The 23,734-nt window shown below is 40.0% G+C and overlaps 1 protein-coding gene across 2 annotated transcripts; it reads left to right on the forward strand.

Annotated features, from left to right (window-relative positions):
- Nucleotides 1-23,473, forward strand: LOC6525605 (UNC93-like protein). 2 transcript variants are annotated; one of them, XM_015190899.3, is made up of 6 exons: nt 1-1,026; nt 15,644-15,771; nt 20,436-20,570; nt 21,085-21,490; nt 21,871-22,724; nt 23,082-23,473. In XM_015190899.3, exons 2-6 carry the CDS (start codon nt 15,724-15,726, stop codon nt 23,253-23,255), a joined length of 1,617 nt encoding a protein of 538 aa, XP_015046385.1. In that variant the 5' UTR covers nt 1-1,026; nt 15,644-15,723; the 3' UTR covers nt 23,256-23,473. The 2 variants fall into 2 exon arrangements, with proteins under 2 accessions (XP_015046385.1, XP_015046384.1); XM_015190898.3 differs by lacking the exon at nt 1-1,026 and adding an exon at nt 12,137-12,309.
- Nucleotides 23,474-23,734: the final 261 nt, after the last annotated feature.

Consider the following 23,734-nt stretch of genomic DNA (forward strand, 5'->3'; position numbering starts at 1 on the left):
AACATCATTCCCAAGCGAACGGCCAGCGATCAACGTTTGGCCACCACAGACAGCAGCACTCGAGAGCGATAACGAGCAGCTGATTTTGCCTGATTTTAGCTGATTTCGGCTGATTTTTGCCATTATCCATTATCTGGCATCGCAACGGCGGCAGCAACAACAACTGCAACAACAGCTACAACAGCAACAAGGGCATCGCATCTCTCTCTCCCCCGCAACAACAACAACAACAACAGCAACAACAATTATAATAACGATCTGTGACAAGACAACAACAACAACAGCAACAGCGATAAATATCAAGAAAAAAGTGAAGTGAACTCTCGGGCGCTCTCTCGCTCTCGCTTTCGGCCAACTTCGGCTTTTTTCGGGCTTCGCTTCGGCTCCGGCTTGTAAATTACTTGCAAAGTTAATTTTAGTCTCGGCTTTTAATACCGTTTTAGTGCGTTTTCAAGTTGGTCGTGTGCTTTTCCCTCTCTGAAAATTGAAAAAAAAAAACAATTTTTTTAATTTCGAAAATCAATTGCTATTCGAAAATAATCCAAATACGCTATAAATAAATAAAAGCTAAAGCACATATGTGACTTTGTTGGTGACCACGCATCCTTTGTGACATTTTTTTTTGCGGATCCATTTTTTTCCCCAACGGAAATGTAAACCATTCGCCCCCCCGAAAAAGCCCCCCTTAAGCTTCCTGCTTCAAAGTCCAGAACAAAAGAGCAACAAAATCCAATTACATAACACTTAATTGCCAAAAAACAAAAATTATAAAAACAATAAAGAAAATAAAAACAATAATATCATAATTCAAAAACGCGCTCACCAATACAAAGGCGATCGCATTAAAAGACGGAAGTGCATTTTTTTTCGTTAAGCGGCAAAGCAGCGCATCCTGTTTTTTTGGGCCGTCCGCACACGCTCACGCACACACACGCACCCCGAACACAAGCCCACACACACACGCACACACACAGTGAGGACTGGAAGTCGCTCTCTCGTTTAAGAGTTGCAGATCCACAAATAACGGTAAGTGCAGGAGCCAACTTAACGCTTGCAAAAGGGATCTATAAAGTCGGTGTCCTTAAGAATATGAGACTTAAAGTTGGTGAAATACAGTGTCCTGTAGTTAATTTGATTTATATTTGAAAATTGATGAGCATGAAGCCAGGCTTTGTTTAATTTTTACATATATGTTTTAAGCATAAATAATTGAATTAAATAGCCTTTTTTCCTGATCGTTAGGTATTTTAAAATATAAATTGTGATAAATAGTAGAAAGAAAACAAATTATTTTTAAATGAGGAATATACAAATTTAGGATCGAAATTTTTAATTTCCCTTATATAACATAAAAAATTATATAATAGTAAGTGTTTAGAAAACAAAAATACACTTATATAACATATCCCAAATATTGCATTTCCTTGAAAACAATCAAAGCACTTACACACTACTGTTTGCAACTATTAATCATTTTTATAAAAATACAACGAACCTTCTTAATCAAGAGAACTCATTTACAGGGGCGAAAAACCCAAAGACCCAAAACAACTGGCTGCCGCAAATATAAATAAACAAATTGCATAAACTTTGCGGCTTAGTGGGGCCAAAAGCAAAACAAAATAAAAAATAAAAATAACATGAAAATGAAAATACAAATAAAAATGAAAACCAAACACAGCAAAAGTGGAAGTTGTTAGGCAATTCTAATGAAAGCCAAGTGGGCGTGGCAAATGGGGTTGTTCCCCTTAAGTTGAGCGTAGAAGTTGAGTTAGTTCGATCACATATAGTTTATGTTACCAATATATTTTCTTTAAAATATTCGCAAATATTCAAAACAGTTGAGTTATGTGTGGAGTTTGGAAAAACCCTTACAATCTTTGAAATACAGCCCGATTTTTGCACTAAAAAATTATTTATGGTCAAGCTTAACGATAATCGCTTTTCAAGTCTCAGTTTGCAGAGACTTTCAACTTCAGAAAGTGTATGACTTTCAAATGAAGGGCGATGTGAGTTAATGGAGCTGAAAATTCCAGACCTTACTATAGTAACAATCTAACTACGAATATGCATTTGTAAATTTAGGCACAACAAATTTACAATTTACAATTAATTTCAAATATTCAAATACTTTGTGCAGCAAAACTGTCTTAGTTTGTCAAGTGAAACATGAAAATATGTTATTAAGCTCGTAAATTTAGATGGAGATTTAGAGGGAAATATTCAGGTGGCTTGTAGATTTGAAATCATTATTCACTTGACTTTCCTTACGTACCCGCAATTTTGATGTCGGCTAATTTGGCACAAATGGCATTTTGTGGGTGGTCCACACCCACACGCCCATCTATGGCCATGTGACGCGCTGTATCTGATGGATACTTTTTGGGATTTGGGATTGCGGTTTGTGGATTGGGGATTGGGAAACAGGGGACAGGGGACAGGGAGGCACATAGACTTGGGATTTTGAATTTTGGCATGCGCGATGCAGAGACACGGGGCGTTATTTAAGCGATGGCCGCGCATGCGCAGCTTGTCAATCGGCGTCAGCGGCTTACGGGCTTGTATATATCTTATATATGTGTTATATGTGGCTTATATGTGGCTTATATGTGGCTTATATGGCAGGCAGCTCACATCTGGCGCCCCGGATCAGCATAGAAAACTTTCACTATTGGGATCCACAGTGCGCTTTTTTCGATTTCGATGCTTTGTCGATTTTTTTTGGTCGATTTCTTCGATTTTTTCGATTGATGTGAGTTGCATTTTTTTTTTTTTTTTGTTGAAAAGTCAAGTCGCATGAAGATGCGTTGCAAACGGATTTCCGCACACAAATTGCCCACTTGCAATGGCAATTTGCATAAATGTTGCGATAACAAATCACCTAGAAACAACTGTCGCTGCTGACAAACAGAAATACTAATACTAAGTTCTAATTAAAAGTGCTGGCCGCCGGGGAAAAAACTAATTAACATTTTTCGAACGCTGCGCGGTGCGAGAGGAGAAGCTGAAAAACTTAAGTAAATAAAGGTGAGAAAATCAATTCATGACGACAGCGGCGAGTCAAGTGCCCACTTGAGTGGAAAATCAATGCACTTCCGCAAAAAACAAAAAAAAAAACAAAAAAAAAACGAACAAAATCAACAAAAAGTAGCAGACAGCAAACACAGGCAAACACAGATACAAATCAAACTCTTTATTTAATTATGAAATATTTATGGCTCAATGAGTCGCACAATTATTGTACACACGCCTAACGGTACGGACTGTAGAATGCGATTATTCTTACCAGATTTATTAAGTCTTATTTAATTAGCGGCCTTATTATAATCCAACCGAAAATATTATATATATCCGAGCGATTATTGCAACGCTTTGCAGGCAATTAAAATTGGTTGCTTAATTAATATATTAACTAAACAATTACATAACTAAATTCAACGTTGAGAACTTAAGTGCTTTCAGGCATTCAGTAAAAATTTTGATTAACAATTGTTGCAAATATTTTGTAAGTTGAAAGAAATCTAAACAATATGAAATTACTTTGTTACGATGAAAATATCTAGATAATTATGCAAGTGAACCTTTTTCCTCTTAATTGTCTTATGAAATGTTCCCATAAATCGAAAAGCCAACTGCAAACAGTTTACAGCAAGCTGAATATAAATTATAACATTAAATCAACAACAAAATTGATTGTTATACAAAAATCTTGAACATGGCATTTCATTAATTTTTGTCGCTTAAATTATCAATTTGTAGATCAGGAACTTGGCCGTAAATTAAGTCTAATACTCCCAAACATGGCCATAAATTGAATACCACTGAAATAATCATCATTTAAAATAGATGAAAACAAATACCCGAATTATTTTCTTAATGACGAACGAGTTTCTCAGATAGTCGGTCATTAATCAATCAGAAATATAGCCAAGGCAGCGATAAAATTGGCAGCAACTTAAATTATGAACTCGACTAGGAAAAACTGAAGCCCATAGGTTTATATATTATATATAGTATGCGATATGGATCAGAAAAGCCGATAAGTTTTCCATTGTTGTTGGGTGCACTTTCTTTATACGCATTGTCCATAGTTGATTCTGTATTTGTTTATTCGCTTTTTTTTCGGCACTGTTGACGCTGCAGATGTACGAGTACAACAAAAAACCGAAACACAATGCTGATAATAATATCTGAGTTTTGCGGCTGCTTTATGGCAGCTATGTATGTATATCTGCTGTTGATATCGTGCCGTGCTGCGATCGTTTGCACAGCAACTTCGTCTTGAATGACAGCGTAGAAGACGGCAGCTTGACTTTATTACTCATCCGCACCGTGGTCGCACCACTACGACGAATCCTCGTTGGCACGACCAGTGCCAAATGGCCTGGCAAATATTGACTGCCGTCTCGTTAATACGCTGGGCAAATCAAGTTTATGTAAACGGCAAATTAGCATCCTCGCCGAAAGCAAAATTGGAGCGTCTTCTTGGGCCGTCCAATGTGTTATCACTTCATTAAAGTTGGCAACACGGCAAACACAGGCGCACCCATCATCAGCATCAGCATCATCATCGCCATCGTCTTGAATTCGAATCTAGATATCAAGGTGTAATTAGTCAGCCAATTCCCTCGATTTGCATTTTTTTCGGGGAAGAGCCCCAGCAGACTGCTGAACTTCTAGTTCTCTCAACCTGATAAAGAAGTTAGCGAAACTGGTTAAAGGCAAAAAAAAAATGTGGGCTAAAAGGCGGCTTTGTATTCGTGCTCAGAGGATAGAATTTACTGAAATTCATGTTTGCACGTAATCGTTTATTTTTCCCGGAATTCGTTATAGCATGATTAAATAAGCAGAATAAGATCTGATAAAATGCGCCACTTATTCCGTCCCTTTTGCAGCTCGCACTAATCCCCGCTTTTATTTATTACACAATTTATGGCTGCCCTATATTTTTCCGTATTTAATTGTAATGTTAAGCAAGGTTGCAAGGTAAACTGTATAATTTAATACGCTAGGTAAGCAATCTGCGAGATACACAGGCTATTCAGTTTGTTAAATTCTAACTTGCCATAAACTAAATCCTCAAATTTGAGCATCAAGTTTTCATAGCTGTGTGAATTTACCCGCATTTTTTTTGTAAAACTCTTTAATATGACTCTTTAAAAACTCTTTTATTTAGAATTTTTTCTGCTGACTTGGTTGAATGGCCAACACTTTGGGGCCGCAGCAAGTGATAAAATCGATAGCCAACATTGCATAAGCCTCGAACAGCAGCAACCATGATTGGTGACAAAAATAAGACTAAAACTTGTTTACATCCAATATGAATATATAGATACATATGGATCACATACTTATATGTTTGTAGGCACCTTTTGTTGGCGCTGACGAGTTTCTTTTGTGAATGAAATGAAATAAACATGAAACGGCTTGTAACCTCTAGAATCGGAGTTTCAAGGCGCTGGGAAAACTTCCAAGCCGCAATCAAAACTTTCCATTAAACAGGCTCCGCGATCTGGTGTTGATTTTGATGTAGTTTTTTTTTGATTTTCCACACAGGCCCCCCGCCATTGAAATGGAATGGGGGAAATTATAAAACTACAGAGAGAGAGAGATACTGAAATGAAAGACGGTAGCCAAGTAGCCAAGTAGCCAAGTAGCCAAGCGGCCAACGATCATTATCGTGATAAGGTGCGCTGTGAGTTTTACGATCAGGTTTTTATTGTTATTTATAGCCAAATAATTACCAGCTGCCCGTGATAAGAGCCACCGTATGACCAGCCACGTCGCTGATGAGCCCGAATCCGATTTGGAATCCGAATACGGGTATACTAGCATATAGCATCCAGACTCGTGGCCGCTGGTAGATAAGATTTGGAATTCGTATTCCCACTCGCATTTCATAATATCACAGAGTGATATGATAGTGCTAGAAGCCTCTCAATGGCAAACATTGAACTTTGATGTGCTCTGCGATTATATAACACGTTCATTATGTCCCATTATGCCCCCCATTTTTTCCTCTATTTTTTTCACTCCCTTTTTTTTTTTTTTTTTGGATTTTTAATCTTTGCTGATGAAGGCGCTTGGGAAAGGCCCATGTTTTGCGACGCAGATAAACACGGACCAAAGCGTAGAAATATCAAAAGCCAAACAATTGAGTTTAAGCCGCAGGCTGGGCAAACACTTAATGGCCAAAAGCGGAGGCGGATTTCAGATTTTTCGTTTATTTGTCGAAAAAGAAATACAAACGGACAGGTGACTGGGCATTATTTGTCTAAAAATCTTTTCACGCTTAAGTTCTTACATTTAATTTATGAAGCATTTATTAGAGTTATTTTGTTTAAATGATAATACTGTACGCGTGACAGATACGTACATATATATGTACTATAAAATGGGTATAAATTACCCAAAGGCTTCTTTGCACCATCGAAATCTTTTCGAAAATCATTTGAACGATACAATGATACAATATTCCCTGTAAACAGACTTTTCGATTCCCAATTTATTTTGGCCACAAGAATAAATAAAATTAAAAGCAGACAGGTGACAAGGCATTATTCTCTTCCCATAATCTCTTCATGCCAAAATTCTTGCTGAAAATAAACCTCATGGGCAAAACAATGTGGGTTAAGTAAAGAACTCGGTGCTGTATAGTGCCCTCTAATTATTCTTACGCTCGTAAAGAGACTGAAGCGGAAGTTATTATGACAGATAAAAAAAATGACGGAGCAAATGAGAAATAAATAAATAAAAACGACAACTAACTGAAAACGAAACTGTAACGGCGGGCAGAGTAAAAAATTGAATTGAAACTGAAATGGAAATGGAAATTGAACAGAATGATATGAAATGAAGCTCAATGCAATGTTTTTTGTTAGAACACCTTTTTTTTCGTGGAGTTTTTTCCTATTACTATTTTGTTAGTTTTTTTTTTGTTTTTTTTTTATATTTTTGTTGCTGTGTTTGCCGTTTGCTTGCTGCCACTAATTGCATTCTAATCGCGGACGAAGGTCTCGGTCTTGGCCATTTTTAGTTCAGTTTGCTGTATTACGCGGTGATTTGTTGGCTTTTTTGTGTGTGCTTTTATTTCTCGCGCTGCACTGCGCTGCGCTGCTGTGGGAAGCAGTTGGCCAAGATGTGCAAAAAACACACGCGGCGTATGAGCAATGCTTGCCCGGGCAGAGCAACGCTGCGTATACGTGATGCAAAAAGAGAAATACGATTTCTCTTGCAGAATGTTGCAGGTTGCAAATAGCATCGGTTGCAAGAGCTAGCAATTTTAAAATAATACATGAATTGTGTGTTCTTGAAATTGCAATTGCAATTGCAATAGCAGAAATGTATATATGCTTAGAAGTATGCATTTCGATGACGAGTCTTGGCGACCTGTTAGATGTCAATCGGATGTTTTTAGCCGGCTCAAGGTCTAGGTTGTCTTGTGCGCACAGTATTTTCTCCTTCCTTTCCTTTTGCTCAGTCGAAAAATAAACGAAATGCTTTATTTATATATAAATAGTTGGGTGAGAACTTTGGAACTAAGGTTAATAGCTTTCTAGAACCTTTCACTTTCCATGGGCACACGTGCAGAACCCTTTCGAGTGCCGGAATTTCGCTAGACCCTGGAACCACTTGGAGCCACTTCCTCTTTGGCACCTAATCCCGGCCATAATTTTATGGCATCATTTTTATTGTATAACGCTCTATAAAGGAGCTGGCGATAGCTGCTGATACGAATCAATCGATTTATAGCCGCGTGCAGTAATCTTTACGGTCGCCGCCAAATCAATCAATTTAAATTTGATTAAGCCGTGATTTCTGATTTCTGCCATCCCATATATTTATATATATATATAGTATATGATATATGGCTAGCATGCCGATTACAGCCCGGTTATACCAATATAATATTTTATGGCCAGACAAATCACGCAAACTCACTCGACGAGGTTCAAATTGGCGGGCGGAAATTGGCTAGCTGGCTTAGTTCATATAATATCAAAAACAAAATAATGCCCATATATAACATTTATATATATTTATATATATATATATATATGTATCTATATATCTATATACGATGTATGAATGGCCCGGGGACTGTGGAAATCATTGTTATTAATACGATTATTGTGTGCACAGTTGCGTGTTAATTCCACTGTGATTTAACCTGGGAGAATCTTTTTTCTCCCTCTATGTTTTGATTATTTTTGTGTTTTGTTTTCTGATCTCTCTGATTTTTTTTATTTATTTTCCCCATTTTCAATTTGCCCCCGAAACACAATGCAAATCGCTTTGGCCCCCCTGCCACGCCCCTCGAAGATTAACTATCATTAGGGCCTTGTTGTTATCAAATCTCAAAATCAATCCGCCTTTGTGCCGATCTCGTTGACATTCGACAACAATTAAGAGTCAAGATTTTAATTATATCACATAGAGATACGGGCCAATATATGAAACCGTATTGTTATTAAGTAATTGTCATGTACAATTGCTTTTGGGCCAGTTCAATCAACTCGGCCGACGGCCAACAAAGCGAAACAATTTGGTTATTTGGATTGTTAGTCAAGTTTGGAGCACGTTGTTTCCATTATTTCTGCTCTCTTCTGCACCTCTATAATCCATGCACAAACAATAAAATAAATAAATATTTTATTATAACTTGGCACCTGCCTTAAACTCTACCTATTTCAATACGGCTATCAATTTCGTTAGTTGGCCGACCATAATTTCCTGTAGAAACATCTCGTAGAATGCGGGCTATCAGGTGGCTAATCAGAATTTCGAATTGCACCCTTCAACACTTAGAAATGGCTTATATGTCTATCTGGCGCAGATCTGAGCAGAAATCGCGCATACGACGTGTGTGCCGCAATCTCTAATCCTCCTTAGACAATTTGTCGCTGTTCGCTGGTCGCTGGTCACTTAAGCGATTTGTGTTGTTACTTTAATTAAAATATATGTACCCGCCTCGAGTATCGGACACTCCAGTAAAGAAATGAAATCAGCAGCTAAAAATATTGGCTATAAATAGGCAAATGCCCACAAAAAGACGAAAAACGAAAAAAAAATCAGAGAAAAAAGGCAAAGAGTGTATGCCCACAATTGCTGACGACGAAACCAGTTGGGTTCCCAGCGTTTTTTTCAGCCCACTCGAGATCCATGCACGTGACCAGCAAAAAATTGTCATATACTCGCATGTGTGTGTGTGTGTGGAGATTTTGTGAAATTTTCTGGCAATAAACCTGATTATTGGAATTCACTGCAGCAACAAAAAAAAAAAGTGTGGAAAAAAAAATGTTAATTAATATAATATCAATATCGATACCGATAGAAGTCAGGCCTCTGTTAGCAAGAATAGCCAGTGATTTGGGCCCATTTCATCAGTTCATCAGTTGTTATTCACATTTTGGCCCAATTGAGTTGGTAACAACAGATCGCTCCAGATCTTATGACTCATTATACTCGTATTATTTACCTGGCTGGCAGCTTTTCCTGTTTATGTCGTTTATCAATGGTTTAGCCTTCAATTTTCGATTTTCGATTTTTGATTTTCGATGGTTCAATGGTTTAATGGTTGTTGTAAGCGTTATGCGACTTCCATTGTTGTATTCCAAGTGATAAGCTGTCTCTATCAATCAGCCATTGACTTATGTCGATGGCCTCTCGTGGCTTTAGGGCTTAAGTACACACCGAATCGAAGATTAATTGATTTTAAACGATCTATTAGACTGATAAAGCCCTACAATGTGTGCCTCTATTCGTTAGGGAACTTAACCTTTAGAGATCAAAGAGCGGTTCGATGAGTGTTTCTCATTCGAAAGGATAAGTGAATAAGAAGCGCACCTACTATATATTCAGTAAAGTGCTTAAAAGGTACTTACATATGTATATTATAAATGCTCGTTTAAGAACCGCAATAATCATGTTCATAAAAACCTTTTTTAATTTATAAGATCATTCCTCCCAAAGGCATTTAAATAATTAAAGTGTTATTTCTACATTTTTCATAAATACTTTTCAAATACTTCTATTGAAATTTGAAACCACCTTTAGAAAGAAAGAAACTACGTTCGCTGGCTTATTCAAATGCCCACCAATGCCAATCGAAGTGTATTGTTTTTTTTTTTGGTTCACCCAAGTCTTGGCATTTTTTATTTGGTTGCTTTGGCCCGAAAACTGGGTCATCCAAATAGCAAATATTTTGTGGGGCTCCAAGTCGCGATCGCAGCTCTTAAACACAACTCCCTCGAGTTGGCTCTTTCCTTCGGGCCAGATCCGCAACGAGTCTCGCCGGCTTTAAAGCTCCATACATACTTAAGTAGCTTCACAGCCGATCGGTGTGTGAATAAACCCAGGCATGTGTCAAGTGCGATACCCTTCAACGCGGGCATCATACTTTTGTTGACACAACTGCGGCACACTCGCTTTTTGTGGCTTTCAACTCTTTTTTGTTTTTGTTTTTGGCAACTATGTATAGTCGAGTTTTGTTTAGCTGCACAGGCAAGAATTTAGTTCGTATTTTGGCAAGCTTTAGCAGTGTGCTGTTACCCGATTTCTGACAGTGCACTTTACCGGTATTACTGATCGCTATCCTAGGGGCAATTTCATCCGTCATTCTTCATTAGCGCCCGTCACCCGATTCTCGACTTTCGAGTGACCGAATTTATTGATATCCCGATAAACCGCAGACCCTTAGTCACAGACACTTGAGCCACTGCCGCCAAGTGGAGTCCGAAATGGCCAAGTGGCCATAAACCATAAGCCGAATTGAAATGAAACGAATCGAATCGAATCGAAACGAATCACAAACGAACAGCAGTGAAACAAAGAAAAGGCGGTAGCAAGTGTGGAAAAAAAAATCCCTAAAAACCCGTGGACACCCGATTTTTTTATTGCCCGGTTTTCCGCGTAACTTTGTGCTAATCATACATATATTATTTACGATCGCCGGCATCGAAATCACAGTCCACATAATCACGCGCTAATAACCGCGATAACTTAGCCACAAGACGGGCTATCACATTTTTGGTGATAGGATGAGCCACCCGAAAAAAAACAACTCACCACCCACCGCCCCCAAAACCCCCAAAAACGCCCTTCGATCAACCCGTGCGCGTTTATTAATTAGAATTTATGGAACGGCATTTGCCGCGTCCAAATGGAGACAATAAATAGCCATTGTATATGTCGTTGGAGCTGGAACCGACTAATCTTATCGAGCCGGATCCACTCCTCGCTCCAGTGCTTCAAAGTATCAATCTCTCGACAGCTGAAGAGCCCTCCTATCGCCCAGGAGCGGCTGTCCCAGCGGATCCCTGGAGATCGCAGCGATACCATGGCATGCCAAGCTGAATAACTTAGAACTTAGGGCATCTCGAAGGGTTCCCATGTTTATGGACTTTGAGCTAAAGTATTAACTATTATTTATGCTACTGCTTTCAGGAACTCTTAGAGTCTTTTTAGTTGGGTAACTTTTAGAATCTTATTCATTTCCAGTGGGATTTGTTCTTACAAAGTATTTACAAGAATCCTTATAAAGTCAAAGGAATCCCAGTCGAAAGTCTAGGAAATCCTTTTAAACTTGTGTTGATTATAGAGGCCCCATTGAATGATCTTTGCGGCTGAACCGCTCCTGAAAGCTGCCACACGACCCGCGACTTAGCTGCCACGCCCACCTGCCACCCACTGTCACCCGCTGCCCCCTATGAAATTGGCAAAGGCAAATCAGAGAGAGAGAGAGAGAGTGCAAATATATATACTATATAGTATCTGCCCAAAATGAGTTAACAATTTAAGACGAGTACAACAAATATACATACTATATATAGTATATATAGTCAAATATATATAATAATGCCGCCGGGGCGGTATCTCTATCTCTGTCTCCGTCTCTGTCTCCATCTCTGTCTCTGTCTCTGTCCGATTATTTACAGTTAGCTCCGGCCAGGCGATAACCTTGCCCACATATATCTTGGCCAGCTCTTGGACCGCCATTTGCGATTACCTGGTGGCGACGTCGACGTCGACAGCGACGCCTGCCACTAATCACTCCAATTAGCTAGAAAGTGCTTTTCGTTTAAAATTCGCACGTTGTCGCAGTTTCTTGGCATTGTACTGCGAGGCTCTGAGACAGCCACTTGGCCACTTGGAGTTCCCTTTTTAATTCCTTGGCTCAGTCCTCAATTCGAGTTCCTACTGCGCCAAGATCGCCAAGATTCAAGGTGCGAGTTTTGAAGTTTTGAAGTTTCACGTTTCGAGTTCCGTGTCCACCGGCCAAAGGATCCGCATTTTTTTTGCCCGACAATTGTGAGTGTGACCACCAAAAAGTATAAGTGAAGATCCTGTCAAAAGTCCAAAAACATCCAGCCAACAAACAAGGCTAACAAATCACAAATCACAGCCATAAAGTTTAACAAAGCGAAGCGAAAGAGCAACAAAAACTTATTACAAATAACCAAATTCGAATGCAGAAAAAAATATAAAAAAGAGAAAAAACAAATCGAAGCAAATTGTAGTATTTAGTAATAAAAATCAAAACAAGCCGACCGTATTGAGTTACTCTATAAAGCGAAAAAAAAGAGGCATACAACTCGTTGAACAAGTGCTATAAAGCATTCGGTTTAAGGTTTTCCACTGCCACACAAATAATACTATAGATTTTATTTCTCAATTGCGGAAACTGCGACAGTTCCGCGTGTCGGAAAAAGTCTTAAATCTTGTATAAAAATAATTCGTTTCGATTCAATTCAATTAAATTCGTCGAAAAAGTAGCAGTGCCAAGTGCACTTGTTGCCAAAAATAGTGGGTTAGCTTAGAAGCTTTTTATTTGATTGTAATATATATGAAAAACCTCAATTTTAATCGAGAATGTTATATTCAAAAAATAATAATTTTTGAGAACTTTAAATTAGCAGACAATGTCCTTAAGAAAAATAGGTGCTGTAAATAAGTAAATGCAATATTTTTCATTCACAAACTTTTGAAGTAATTCAAGAGTATCCCTAAAAAGTGCAAAAATCCAAAACTTTGTTTAGGTGAAGGGCTGTGTGGCAAAATGGAAATAATAATAAATAAAAGCGAGCGAATAACAATGAAAATACATTTGGCACTAGCCAATTTGTAGGCCACTTAAGCCAAGATAATGCAGATTGTCTATAGCCGATTTCGATATCGATTTTGATTTTGATTTCGAAAGGCGTCGGATGGAAAGGGAAATACGTTGATACGTCGTGTGTTATGGAGTTCCCGACTTTGATGAGTACGTTATTTCGCTAGAATAATAATTGAAAACGTATTGCTTGTTTTTTTTTTTTAATGACGTTTGGCGCGTGTCGCGCTTTTTTTATGTACTATATGCGACATATACAAAAATTAACCCACACGCAGCAGCCATAAAAATCTTTGGCTCAAATGTAGAGAACCGCCAATTGCCGGCCAAATTCGGATAATAGATGTATCTACATACATATTATACATTTTATATAAGCGCTGGCGGCTCATTCACTTCTAATCGAATGCATGCCATCAGATATCAGATATGTGCAATCGGCTAAATCCGCTAAAAAAAACTATATCGCCAATTGAAAAGCTCTGAAAAGAACACGTGCTGGCCAAATATTCTGGCATGCTCATATTGTTTATACATATATATAGTACCTATATATATCTATATATAGTACCTATATATATGTACATATACGGCCAAGACTATCGACTTTTGCCAGCTGTTTGGCTTTAAGATAATTAGCATTAGACGGCGCCGACTTTGTTGTGATGACGTCAGTGGATCGTTGATCGCAGTCGCCAGTAGCAAGTTCTTTATGAGCCCTATTCATTTTGGCCAGTTTTTGTTACGTTTGCTACGTTTCTGGATTTTTTCGTAAATAAAAAAAACCCGAAATGCCCAATCTACGTCGTATTATCTGCGATAGTAGTCGAACCAAATCAAATGGAATCGTATTCGAATCGAATTGAATCGGTCGCGTAGCAGATACTTAAGCCCACTAATCGATTATAGTTTGGGATATACTGGCATATTGATACCCATTAGTACTCAAATACATCTATGTATATACCTATCAATCCTACAGCTCGTGCTCTTCACGCCGCAAATTCAACTGTCACTGCCATAACACCAAGTCCCCATATATAATGCATGTGAAGTCACATGCCGTATAGTGACGAGTCACTCACTAGTCGAATCGGATTGGATTGCATCAGAGAAAATCTTAGACAATCGCCAGAGTGACTGCTAAAATTCATAGGACACTTGGGACTGCAGCTTATGCCACATTATAGTAACAATAGGTCGCGCTTAAGCCAATCAGTCATAGGGTCTGCTAATAAAATCATTAACAAGTCCCAACTAACATTCAAATCGGAAAAACGTGAGATGTATGCACAAAATAGATTATATGGTACAGGAGATAAAATACTAAATAGTTAGCTAAAATGTACCATTTAAAAATGTGTAAAAACAACCACAAATGTACTGGTTACAGAGAGATTAAAAATCCCCGAAATGGGGCCTCCAGCTATTCCTTCAATTTATTAGCACCAATAAAAAGTCACACAAGTTAGAGAGTACATATAATAAACTTTTATTTGGTTATAGTCCACTGATCCACACGTGACTGCAAATGGCGATCAGCCGAGTGAACCAACCGAGGCCATCGATATTTTCGGTCTATATCCTCATCTATTTCTAAAGTCTTTGCGTTTTTTTCGGAAAATGTTAACTTCTTAGTTAGCATAAATAAATATTAATTTATGCAGAATTGTAAAAAGAAACCGCACCCGGCGATGATTATAACTCATAAAGTTTTTAGCATTTTTATGCTGGAGTTTTGATTATTTCGCTTGATTATTTGTTGAGCGTATCTCCTTTGAGAATTTCTATGCCAATGTCTGGCCATAAAAAGTTTACCCAATTTTTTTTTTTTTGTTTTTATTATCATTACTGGTTTTGTGCGAGAGTGTGTTTGATATTTTAGTGTTTTTTTTTAGTGTTTTGTTGTGTCGTCAGAGGTTTCATTGTGTTTTGTCGCTTCAGTTGAGGGGCCTGAATAATAGTTTTGGATACCGCCTAATATGCAATTAATTGGACATGAACTTGAACTGCGGATGAAAGGGGGGGTGGCGGTGGCGGTGGCGGTGGCGGGGGCGGGTACGGCGGGTAATGTCAATTATAAACAATTAGACAATGGCAAAATTGGTAACCAACCGATGGGAACGCGGGCCAAATGAATGGGGAAGACTTTGGCAGAATGCTTCTGAATCTCAAACAGATTCGCAATTGTTCCTGGGCTATAATATATATGTATGTAGATATATATACAGTCAGTCAGTCAGTCAGTCAGTCAGTCAGTCAAGCAGTCAAGCAGTCAGTGCCATCAATTTGTCTACGAAATTTCCAACAATTATGGCTCGCTCCAGGCAATTTTCAATAACGAAAATCTTTCTGTATTGATGTTATTATATTTTTTATTATTATTGTTATTACCGCTTGCTGAATACATACGAGTGCTCGCAAATCGCGGGCTATATCCACTGTATTTTGCAATCGCGAACAAATGGCTTTATAATCTAATAGTCTAATGGTGTTACATGTCTTTCTCTCTCTCTCTCGATCTGTTTGCAGCCCACTTTTCCCTTGGGTTAATTGATTAACCAGGCCCAAATAAATCCAAAAGGGAGCGGACAACACAAAGAGCCAGCAAGATGACTGGTTTCACGAACGCCGGTTTCGAGAACGATGAGCCCGTCAAGGTGAGTGTTTTACTTTGTTATGGGTTCTGGGATGGGATATGGCTGGGATCCCAAGTAGTTCTCCACCTCGTGGAGTGCTTACCTGGCTTGCACCTCCTCATTCATCTTGAACAAGCGCTGGACACGTCAACGTACCCATAATGAAATCACCGGCCCACAAATCTTGTAAACAAAGGCGGGCGAAGAGAAATTACGAAACAAGGCTCATTATTTCGAGTTCTGCATAATTAAATGATAACTCTTCCTCAATTATTCAACATTGAAAAGTGTGAGCAGACCCTATACCAAATTTGGGCCGCAAACCTCAATTCATTACTCAGATCGTTGGGTTGTTATTGGTCTTGTAAGTAAGGTCTCTTACTTGGGTTTACCTCACTTCTTATCAGTGCAAATGAGTGCCACATACCGAATTCTAAGCAAGTTACCTTATCCGTTCAGCAGATCACATAGAACATTATCGCCCTAGTCGGTTAATTAGATTAATTCGATTTAGTAGGGTAATTACAATGAAATCAACTGGCTGCCACACAATTATCCCAACTGGTTTACCAGTTCAACGAGAGCCGCGCATAGGAAGTCATTGGAATTAGTTGAGCTTGAAGTTCTGCAAACTGTGGAGTGCCAATGGCCAACCTTATAAACACACACGCCTAGATATCAAGTTCTAATCAGACGGCTTGGGAATTTACCGGGTTCTCTCTGGCATAGAACAGAACCTATCGAAATGACCATAAAAGCTTGAAAAGTCACTTGAAAATTGCTGTCACATTCGCGTTTTTGGCATTCATTCATGCATGGACGACTAGGTATATAAACTCGTATGGCATTTGGCCATATAGCTTATAAGGTGGATTACACTTATCGAGTGTCTGGGGCCGTTTGTTTATGATTTTTGTATTTTTTTTCTCTTTTTTTTTATTTTGTTTTGTTTAGTATTGTGTATTGTTTTGCTGTTGACTTAATGACTGTGTTTGCCTTCGCCAAAGAAATCATGTTTTATAATGACACGCGTCACAGTCTTTTTTTTCCTACGATGGCCCTTATGTTGGGGAGGAAGTGTTCAATAAAGCGAGAAACCCGGTCGAACTAAGCCAAAATTCGGAATCGGATGATCATTAGCATGTGATGTGGCTTGCTTTTGGCCACTCCTTGGCTTGGCTTTTAATGAGGCGAAATAAATTTCACCTCAAGAAACTGAAAACCAAAAGCCAAAAACCAAAAACCAAAGACAAAAATTTGAAAAATCGAAAAGCCCACGCGAGAAGCTGAAAAGCAGAAAAAGAAATGTGACAGCAGAAAGCGCACACACACACACACACACACACACACACACATAAACGAAGAAGTATTTATGGATAAGTCTTAGCCACAAACTTGACCAGCCAGCTGATGGCCAATCGATTTGGCAATAAATAAGGTAACAGCAACAGAAACAGAAGAAACTAAAGCCGAAAAAAAAAGAATAATAATAAACCAAGTTGAACGAACAAACAGCAACTAACGACAGACTAAAAACGTATTGCACAATTAAAGCACCGACAAGGTTTCATAATAAAATATTGCCAATTTACAATGGCCGCACCACACCCCCAACCCCACACCCATTCCCTCCACAAGATCCATGCCACATGCCCCATGCCCCATGCCACATGCCCCACCCAGTGTGTAATCGGTTCTTGGGAGACATCGAAACCAAACTCGTTTTCCGCGCTTGGTCAACACAGAACCGCAGCAGCCAAAAAAAAAAATAATAAAAATAATACCAATTTCGTATAAGAAACCAGAGAACGTTAACCAACTTACAACGGCGGTCAACGCAGCAGATTTCTGTAAAATGCATCTGTGTTTGCAGCTTTAATGGCTGCTGTGCTGCATTCTGCTGACCGCTGCTGTATGTAAGGCACCACACAGCCAAATGGCATGTAAAATGTGAAGGGGATTTCCAGGGGGGTGGGGGGGGTGGCAGACTTGTGTGAGCTGAGCAAACACGAAACGTGCCGCGTTTAAAAATAAAACGCAAATCTCGTGCGGCGCAGCGCGTGCGCAACATGTTGCCACAGACAGACGCAGACGCACACACACACACGTGCAACAGACAGTAGGTCGCTGGCAACATGTTGCCGAAGCATTTGGCTTTCCACAGCAAAAAAAAATGAAGTAAATAATTCTAAAGCAGTATATGTAGTTAATGTTATATGTAGTTATTATTTAAATACCTTTTTGCATATTTTACTAAGAAATGATCTCATAGCAAACATTTTTGCATAAATTATATGAATGCTAGTGCGGCTTTCTTGAATAATCTTAACTATTTAATTTAGTCAACCAATTTTAAAATAAGCTTGTTATTTTAAAATTTAAACTCGCATTTCAATGGTCAATAAGAGCTGCATATTTTCTCTTAGTGCACGCACGCAAACACACTCGAAGAAAATGTATACAAAATGAACACACACAGCACACCTGCGGCCACACTCGAAGCGACAGTCTGTCCGCTCAGCAGGCCGCTTTGAACTGGTTTGCGGCGGTTTTTGTTTGTCTCGGTCTCAACTAGCGGCGTCGCTGCCAACACTCTCGCATATCATTATGGCCCCTGTGCACTGGCATTATTATTACGCGCACTTGTTTTAAAGCTCGGCTTGCCGTTTCTTCGCAAAGTATACAAAAGCGAAGCAAAGGTATACAAAACTGGCTAGAAATGGGTGAACAGCGAACAAAACCCAAATAATCAGCTGTTAGCGGGAAAAGCATGACACAAACACACAGCAAACACTAACAAATAAACGCAGACAGACAGACAGACAGACAGTTGAGAGTGGTTTTCCAGTTGGCTTTGCGCATTGTCATGATTTTCCTACCTTTCGTAGCCCATATTCATTTGCACTTGCGGTGTGGCAACTGCAATCGATAGCTGAAAATCCCTTGCAGCCACTGCGTTTCGCTGAAATTCACCAACGCTTTTCTTAGAAGTTCCATTTAATTGCTTTGTTTTTGATTGCAATCCATCAATACGTACTTTTATCTATACGCTGTCCCAAAAACACTGGCTCACATTTAAATTTGAAATACCTTTTACGTAGATTTTAAAAATGTGCGCACACAGGGCGTATGAGTGATATTAAATTTTTAACTGCCTGCTCACTGTTTTTGTTGCACTTTGTATAAACCAATTGCGCTTAACTTTCAATTTTACACTACTGCGTTTTTGACCAGTTCATTAAATGTGACATTTAGGCGTTTCAGGAATTTTTTCCTTTTTCTTGTTTTTTTTTTTGTTTTTTTTTTGAGTGTGCTTGCGCTGACGTTTTTAATGGTTTGCCATTTGTTGTTCCCTTTTTGTTTATAATCAAAATTTAAATGCAATTTTATTATGCTGATAAGCTGCGAGGGGATTTTTGTATCTGAAATCTGTCTGCAATTTGCATACAAACAAAACGGGGTTTCTATAGCCCCTCAACTCGCCCGATCTGCCGATTTCCTTAACTTTTAAATCGTGTGAACAGCGGCAACTATTATGTGCTGTAATTAAGTCCATATTGTTGGCTTAAATTAAAAACAAAAAAAAAAGTAAAAATAAAAAACACTCATTCACACATACACAGAAGGTGTCGAGTGAACGAAACAGATAAAATGTGAAAAATGTAATTGATGGGGCGACTTGCATAACAACGCGTGTGGGTTAAACCGCACCGCACCAAACCGCACCGAACCCCCTGCGAAGCCGACGCCCCTGACTGTCTAAATGCTACGTACTCTACTCCTCTATCGATGTAACCTTCTGGCCCTGTGCGGTGCATGCGAAATGGCCAGTTTCGGAGTGGCTTTGGGCCCGTTTCTGGCTCTGGGTCGGTTCTCGGGAGCCAGCGCCAGGCGGCACGGACATTTCGATGGCCATTTTGGAGGCGAAAAGCGGGCAGGGCGCGCCACGCATGCGCAATGCGCAAAAACGCGCGCGAAACGCGAGCAAAACGCGTGCGGGCTTTTTAAATTGAGTGCGGATCATTCCGAAAATTTTCCCCCTTCGTTTTTTTTTTTTGTTTGTTTTTAAAGCTAAAAGTGTAAAATGCGCCAACACATAAATAATTAATTAATGTGTAGTGTGTCGGGCGGCACAAACAAGACCAGAAAATGAAAGCTGTCAAAGGGGCTAGACGAACTGCGAATGCTCTATAGAGTAATGCAAATGAATAAAGTATAAATGAAATGAATCTTTTTTGAACACTGATAGCATCTAGATGGTTAAACAATTCACTATTAGCTATTATCTTACATTAATTTATATTGCTTGGCCTTATTTTGTTTGGATATTTTCCACGCTGCTTTTCTCGCTGTGCATTTCGCTTTACAACACAAAGGAAATTGGTTTTGATGGTCAGCTATTTAAATAAATTTGTTTATTATCTAAAGACACAGCAAGAAAGTTAACGCTGCTCCGAAAATGAGGAGATAAGAAAGAAAGTAGGATCATGATTATCATGATCATCCATTCATTATCCCATCCCATTTGACATTACATCTACATATATATACATATATATTCGCGGGCTGCACTCCTCGGGGTTTGGTGATGCGAGAGATGGGAGATCTGAGCCAAAAGCGAATACCGATCTGTTGCCACTTTGCTTACGATACGTTTTCTTTGCTTGTTTTTCGTTTATTTTTAGCCAAAAGCTGGTTTCGAGCCCGACACCGCCTCGCTGCGAGAGAAAGTTGTGCTGAATCCGGGCGAGAAATGGCGCATCTTAAAGAATATCTCGATCATCTCGATCGCCTTCATGGTGCAGTTTACAGCGTTTCAGGTGAGAGACACAATTGCCACAATAGCCCTTAAAACGAACCAAAAAGAAAAATAAAAATAAAAAAGAAAAAGAAAAACTGTTTCGAAATTTGTAGTAATCGTTGCCAAAATTTCTTTGTTAATGTAATAGTCATTGTAATTGTAATTGTTTGAATCCGAATTATGTACCTATGATGAACTCAATCTACTGCAAATTGTTTGAATGCAAAAAGTATAATAATGTTATATTTATTTATTGCAGAATTTTTCTGTGATATTAACAGCATTTAAAATAACTTAAGAATATTGATCACAAAGTATGTACCGCCATCTTTGACAATTGAACACCAATTGAAAAAAAAAAACCAAAAAAAAAATACAAAAAACTAAAAACCAAAAACTAAAAACCTAAAAAACTTTAAACTAATTACATTATTAAGCAACTTTTTCCTCAGCTTTATTAATTACCCAAAATTGATCACAAATTCTCGATAAATTCGATATGCACGCCAGCTAACCAAACTCTCATATTTTAGGGCACGGCCAATCTGCAATCCTCTATAAACGCCAAGGATGGCCTGGGCACAGTGTCGCTTAGTGCGATCTACGCCGCCTTGGTGGTCTCCTGCATCTTCCTGCCCACTCTGATCATTAGGAAACTAACGGTCAAATGGACATTGGTGTGCAGCATGCTCTGCTACGCACCATACATCGCATTCCAGCTCTTCCCGCGATTCTACACGTTGGTGCCCGCCGGTATCCTTGTGGGTATGGGCGCCGCACCCATGTGGGCGTCCAAGGCCACCTATTTGACGCAGGTTGGACAGGTGTATGCCAAGATCACGGAACAGGCGGTGGATGCCATTATAGTGCGATTCTTTGGCTTCTTCTTCCTGGCCTGGCAATCCGCTGAGCTCTGGGGCAATCTCATCTCCAGTTTGGGTGAGTTCCAAAACTCCTATGCTAAGTAATCTCCTCACACTCTCGAAATGGTCATAACTGAGTCATAAACAATTGCGAAAAGTCACCAGCAATCTAATCAGATCGATCGTAAAGACTGAAAAGATTGCCAACTCGACTCTTAAATTAATAAAGTATTAGCTTTTGATTTAGCCAGCTACCGGGAATCATTTTAGTCATTTAAGGCCAGCGCGATTACAAAGCATATTTGATAATCGCTAACCGATTCCCGGAAATCAACAACATTAGTAAACATAATTACGATAAGAACTGTAGAGCTGTAGAACTGTAGCACTGGCCGATTGGCCAGACACCAGACATCGAAATACCCAACTAACTCAAGACCCTGCCATCCCCTTTAGTCCTCTCCAGCGGCGCCCATGGCGGTAGCAGCAGCTCGAACACGACGGTCAGCGAGGAGGATTTGCAGTTCTGCGGTGCCAACTTCTGCACCACCGGCAGCGGCGGCCATGGCAACCTGGAGCGTCCGCCAGAGGATGAGATCTTCGAGATCTCAATGATCTATCTGTCCTGCATTGTGGCCGCCGTCTGCATCATCGCCTTCTTCCTGGATCCCCTCAAGCGGTATGGTGAGAAGCGCAAGGGTTCCAATTCCGCAGCCGAATTGTCGGGACTGCAGCTGCTGTCCGCCACCTTCCGTCAGATGAAGAAACCGAATCTGCAGCTCCTCATCCCCATCACCGTTTTCATTGGCATGGAACAGGCCTTCATTGGTGCCGATTTCACCCAGGCCTATGTGGCCTGCGCCCTGGGAGTGAACAAGATTGGTTTCGTGATGATCTGTTTCGGTGTGGTGAATGCCCTGTGCTCGATCCTCTTCGGATCGGTGATGAAGTACATTGGTCGCACGCCCATCATTGTCCTCGGCGCCGTCGTCCACTTCACCCTGATCACCGTCGAGCTCTTCTGGCGTCCCAATCCCGATAATCCCATCATCTTCTATGCCATGTCCGGCCTGTGGGGCGTCGGCGATGCCGTGTGGCAGACGCAGATCAACGGACTGTACGGACTGCTGTTCCGCCGGAACAAGGAGGCCGCCTTCTCCAACTACCGCCTGTGGGAGTCCGCCGGATTCGTGATTGCCTACGCCTACGCCACCACACTCTGCACGCAGATGAAGCTCTACATTCTGCTGGCGGTGCTCACGCTCGGCTGCATCGGCTACGTGATCGTGGAGATCCTCTACAGGAAGAAGGTGAGTCCCCATTTAATACTCTTTACTGGGATGCTTTATTATCGAATAGTACTCTATTTCATATTTGGAAAGTATAAAATAGATCATAGCTATAATTATAGACATTTTTAATTTGATATCTCGTTGCTCGTTGCCTTGCATGCCCAAAAGTAGGCAACATTTTTGCGAATCACACGTACACATGCAAAGAGAATATAAAAAGAGTATTTCATGTTTCCAATAGAATTGAATAGGATTAAATTGAAAAAAAGGACTCGGGCATTAAAAGCTTCCTTGAGGAGCCGCGCCCCAAATATCCCCAGAAGTGGGCCACCCACTTGACATGCATCCAAAACCTAATATCCTCCTCCATTGCAGCAACGCAAGCTCAAGAAGCAGGAGAAACTGGAGGCCGCCGAGAAGGAGAAGGAGGCAGCCGCCGCCGCAGCCGCTGCCGCTTTGGCCGCCGCCGAGGCAGGAGCAGATGGCGTCGAGGAGACCGACGACGAACTGGACGATCTCGAGGAGGACATTGTGGTCACGCGCCTGTAAATGTTTGATTCTCACCCAAGGACACCCCGAAAGCAAAACAAAAAACACCGCACATGCCCCTCACACCCCACATTCCATCAAGTTATCGATAGACAGAAGGCGAATTGATTGGACGCTTTATCGATTTGAATGCAAAAAAAAAAAGACAAGATTAAATGAAAAAAAAAAAAAAGACGATGAACTCTATCGATAATTGAAAACTAGCATAACTATCGATAGACAAATGCGCTCCGTGATCGATAAACAACTAGCGCCGTTAGAAGGCCGCAACGCGTTGCATACTTTTGTGGTTGTAGTTTTGTAGTAGAACATTTGTACCCCTCACCCCCCCGAACACCCGAGACACCTGCAAGAGAGAAACCATTTAGCTCAAAGTCCAACCGAGTTTGGCTTTAACTTTAGTTTGTACATACAGAGAAGAGATCGAAAAGAGCGAAATGCTATTGAATGCAAAGGCAGTGAGAAACCCCGGAAAATGC

This window comes from Drosophila yakuba, chromosome X, assembly GCF_016746365.2.
Source record: "Drosophila yakuba strain Tai18E2 chromosome X, Prin_Dyak_Tai18E2_2.1, whole genome shotgun sequence".
Classification (NCBI taxonomy): Eukaryota; Metazoa; Arthropoda; class Insecta; order Diptera; family Drosophilidae; genus Drosophila; species Drosophila yakuba.

Excerpts from the sequence above, each read along its gene's own strand:
- LOC6525605 (XM_015190899.3), top strand. The coding sequence starts at position 15,724 with ATGACTGGTTTCACGAACGCCGGTTTCGAGAACGATGAGCCCGTCAAG. Across the intron at positions 21,491-21,870 it reads CAATCTCATCTCCAGTTTGG|TCCTCTCCAGCGGCGCCCAT; the intron begins GTGAGTTCCAAA and ends CATCCCCTTTAG. Across the intron at positions 22,725-23,081 it reads AGATCCTCTACAGGAAGAAG|CAACGCAAGCTCAAGAAGCA; the intron begins GTGAGTCCCCAT and ends CCTCCATTGCAG.